General features: G+C 42.5%; 1 protein-coding gene across 4 annotated transcripts in view; it reads left to right on the forward strand.

Annotated features, from left to right (window-relative positions):
• LOC105468472 (MTSS I-BAR domain containing 1) overlaps positions 1-4,439 on the forward strand; it is a 183,434-nt gene that overhangs the window by 26,801 nt on the left and 152,194 nt on the right. For all 4 annotated transcript variants that reach the window (XM_011718665.2, XM_011718663.2, XM_071067842.1 and 1 more), the window contains exon 3: positions 4,360-4,433. In XM_011718665.2, the coding sequence (XP_011716967.1) occupies positions 4,360-4,433 (74 nt within the window). The remainder of the gene's footprint in view (positions 1-4,359; positions 4,434-4,439) is intronic.

Raw genomic sequence — 4,439 nt, forward strand, 5'->3', positions numbered from 1 at the left:
ATATGTAAAATGGGACTCATTCATGTCTGCTTTGCCTCCTTCCATAGGAATTTTGAGAGTCAAATGAGGTAAGTACTGGATGTAAGGTAGCAACAGGTAACGTTTCTGTGTTGCTCGCTATGTGCCAGGCATTTGTTAACTTGTTTAAATCTCATAACCCCATGAGGTACATGCTATTATTATCCCCATTTTACTGATGAGGAAACTGAGGCACAGGAAAGTTAAATAACTTATCCATAGTCACATCACTAGTAAATGGCGGAGCAAGGATTTGGCTCTCAGGCTTGAGTCCATGTTCTCCTCCATTCTGCTTACTGCCTCTCCACATACAGAGTTTAAAACCTTGTGTTGGTTTTTTTTAACTCCACATTAGAATTTAAAACTGGTGTGGTGGCTCATGCCTGTAACCCCAGCACTTTGGGAGACTGAGGTAGGCGGGTCACGAGGTCAGGAGTTCGAGACCAGACTGGCCAACATGGCAAAACCCCGTCTCTACTAAAAATACAAAAATTAGCTGGGCATGGTGACGGGTGCATGTAATCCCAGCTACTTGGGAGGCTGAAGCAGGAAAATCGCTTGAACCTGGGAGGCGGAGGTTGCAGTGAACCGAGATCATGCCATTGCACTGCAGCCTGGGCGACAAGAGCAAGACGCCATCTAAAATAAAATAAAATAACAAAATAAAATAAAACCTTGTGTTGACTATTGTATAATTCCATTTACATGAAATATCTATCAAAAGCATATCTATAGAGTGATGTCAATCAGTGGTTGCCTGGGGACAGGGTGAAGAAGGAGAGTGACAAGTGGGTAAGATGGATCTTTTGGGTTGGTGGAAATGTTCTATAATTGGATTGTGGTAATGGTTGAACAACTCCAAATTTACTAAAAATCATTGACTCATACCCTGAAAAAGGGTGTATTTTATGGTATGTAAATTATGCCTCCGTAAAGCTGCCTAAACAGGATCCAGTGCTGAGCTCTAAGGGGCTGTGATCGCCTAGTCTCGTGCTTGTTCACGTATCATGTGACATGAAATAGAAAATATGTCGGCATCTTCTTGTTAAAGCTCTACCCTTTTAAATCATTGTGGTGAAGGGATGCAATTACACTTAGTGGGTGCTTCATGAAGGACAGGACATTTTAAAAAGGAATTATTTTGATGGTCCTGGTTCACGGCATTTAGGGGATGACATTGGCTGGTTTGGATGGAGGAAGATAAAGGTTCAGAGAGAGCAGGCCAGGCAGGGGTTTTCCAGGATGAATAGCCATGTGGACGACAGAGAGGTGGGAGGGGGTGATGTGATGCTCTCGGGCCTTTGCCTGTGGACACCAGGGGTCACTGCCCAGAGTGTTAGCCATAGGACTGGAGGGTCCATGGCGCCCTATAGACTAAAGAACTCGGGAAGGGTGCGTCTTTTTTCTTTTATTCCTTCAGTTTTGTTTGGGGCCTGGGATTTCTATCCATGAACTGGAGCCTCAGACGGACAATGAACTTGGAATACCGCACCTTCCCCAGTTGTCAAGTCCTGTACTTAAGCCCTGTTTAAGCGCTTGTAATCACTTTCTGCTGGATCAGATACCACCTCCCCTGCTCAGGATTCAGGGCTCCTCACCTGAGTCCTTCACCAGCCTCACCTTATTTAGCTGTATCTACTCCCACCTCCATGTCTGCCATGATTACCATTTATTTTAGGTAACTTCATCTCCATCCTGTGGGAGGTCTCCTCCTGTAGTAATACAGTAAAACATTTAAATATATTTCCCTCTACTTTTTTAAGATTCAGCCTCATTTAACTGTCTGGCAGGCTTTCAGGGTAGACCAAGAAAATTGTTGTCTTCCCCTTTTGTCAGTAAGGATCTTGAAGCTTAAAGTAATGAACGGATCAGCTGTCTTAAACATATTAAGTAAAATTTAAAGTAATCTTAACTTATCCCTATTGGTGCAGGATACATTTTATATTATTAAACAATATTTTGTCCTGAAGGCAGGGACCATTTCTTTATTATTTTGTTAAACTAATAGTACAGGACTGAGAGCAATATAGAGGCCTCATGCACATGGTTTAATTTTGTGTATTAGAGAAAGGATGAAGTTTAGATCGCAGAAGAGGCATAGACGCCTTGGTATATTTAAGCTGAATCACTCCTTTGTGTTTCTGTTGGTTACAAGTTTGCTCTGCCCCATCAGAGAGGGCCGAGATGTCTTGTGACTATGTCAGACAGTGAAATATGACTGCCATTTAAAAGCCTCGAAATTGATCACCATCCTAATTTTCAGTGGAGCCCTGGTGACCGTGTAATACACAAGACACCTCTACAGCTGGTTCATTAAATTTGGATGATTGGCGTTGAGTTGGATGAGAATAAATCCAGCCATTGTGTCAGATATTAATTGTAAATCAGAACCAGCTATTTATAAATCCCAAGATGTTTGATAAAGCTAATTTTTCCAGGGTTTGTGTTTGATGTCAACTCTTTAAAAAATATGCTTCAAAGTGGTTTTCTGTATGTGTATGTCATTGTTTTTAAAAATGTTGAGCAGAATGTTTTCTTGCTCTACTGGAAAATAACAGGCCTCATTCTGAAGTTTGGCTCTAAGGGACTGTTGCCTAGATTTTCCCAGGATCTACTTCCAGCACCTTCCAGGAACCTTTTGTTTCAAAGCTACTGTTGCTGATGTTTAAAGGCCATTCCTTTCCCTTTTTCTTTCTTTTTTCTTTTTCTTTTTGAGAGAGGGTATTGCTGTGTCACCTAGGCTGGAGTACAGTGGTGCAGCCATGGCTCACTGCACCCTTGACCTCCTGGATTCAAGTGGTCATCCCGCCTCAGCCTCCTGAGTAGCTGGGACTACAGACATGCACCACTGTGCCTGGCTAATTTAAAAACACTTTTTTTTTTTTTTTTTTTTGTAGAGATGGAGTCTTAGTATGTTGCCCAGGCTGGTCTTAAACTCCTGAGCTCAAGTGATCCTCCCACCTCAGCTTTCCAAAGTGCTGGGATTACAGGCATGAGCCACTACAGCTGGTTTCATTTTTCTCTATTTTGAAATCTTCCCTTTCAAGTCCTTATTGTTATTCTTCCTTCAGCAAGTTTGCATTGTTAGGAACACTCAATAAAGACTGGAGTTATATAAGAAATACTTGAAAACTAATACTTAGTTACCAGTTTGATTGTAAAGTCCTTGAATTCAAGTTCTAGGACTTGTTTGTGTGGAAGCCATGGCCCTGGCTTGGAGTGTTGACTACACTGAATGGTGCCTTAGATCATGACTCTTGGAACCAGTAGACCACAGAGGGCTCAGAGCATCTTGTGTCCAAAAAAATATGAAGAGCCCAGAATAATTTCTAGGACATAAATGACTATAGTACCTTCTCCTCATTCTCAACTTGTAGGAATTTGGCAGATTCGGTTGAAACAGTAGTATCTCAGTTTCATTATAACCAGGATCTAGGGAGAAAAGTCACACTGCCAGGATCTTGTTTTATAGTGAGTCAAGCCTAAGCCTGTGAGTCATGAGGCTGGGATACTTGGCCCAGCTCTGGTATGAACTAGGGCTGTGTTTGTGGCCTTGTATTTGTGGCCTCCGTTTTCCTATTCCTAAAAACGAACTGTTTGAACTACATGATCTGTCTTCCAGATTCCTTCCCCCAACTGATGTGTATATGTATATATTGCTTTCCTACTCCAAAATTAATTTCACCTCTACCGCTTCTATTTTTTAATGTTTTATTTTTTCTTTTAGGTAGAAATGCCTGTTTTCCTCCTGTAGAAAATTTTGCCTGGTGATAGGTTTTTTTGTTTGTTTGTTTGTTTTTTGAGACAGAGTCTTGCTCTGTCACCTAGGCTGGAGTGCAGTGTCGTGATCTCGGCTCACTGCAACCTCTGCCTCCTGGGCTCAAGTGATTCTCCTGCCTCAGCCTCCCAAGTAGCTGGGATTATAGGTGCGTGCCACCATGCCTGGCTAATTTTTTGTATTTTTAGTAGACACGGGGTTTCACCATCTTGGCTAGGTTGGTCTTGAACTCCCGATCTCAAGTGATCCACCTCCCTCAGCCTCCCAAAGTGCCAGGAATACAGGGGTGAGCCACCACACCTGGCCCTGGTAATGGTTTTATATACAGTCAGATGAAATGGAATGGGAAGGGCTACTAGCGTTTAGCACCAAATGAACTGGATGTTATTCGAGTGGAGTACTTGGGAAAAAGTGGGTTCAACAAGCCAATGATTGTCCATGCTCAGTTGAGTTATTTCTGGAGGAAGGTTACATGTACTCCTTAGAGGTTTTAGGCCTTGAGCAGTAATGAATTTGCTAGGGAGAGACATTCCTCATGCTTTTGTTATCTGTTTGCATTTTAGGACAACAGTAGTAGCAGCAGCTGCCTTCTTGGACGCCTTTCAGAAAGTGGCTGACATGGCCACCAACACACGTGGTAAGC

This window comes from Macaca nemestrina, chromosome 8 (genome assembly GCF_043159975.1).
Source record: "Macaca nemestrina isolate mMacNem1 chromosome 8, mMacNem.hap1, whole genome shotgun sequence".
NCBI lineage: Eukaryota > Metazoa > Chordata > Mammalia > Primates > Cercopithecidae > Macaca > Macaca nemestrina.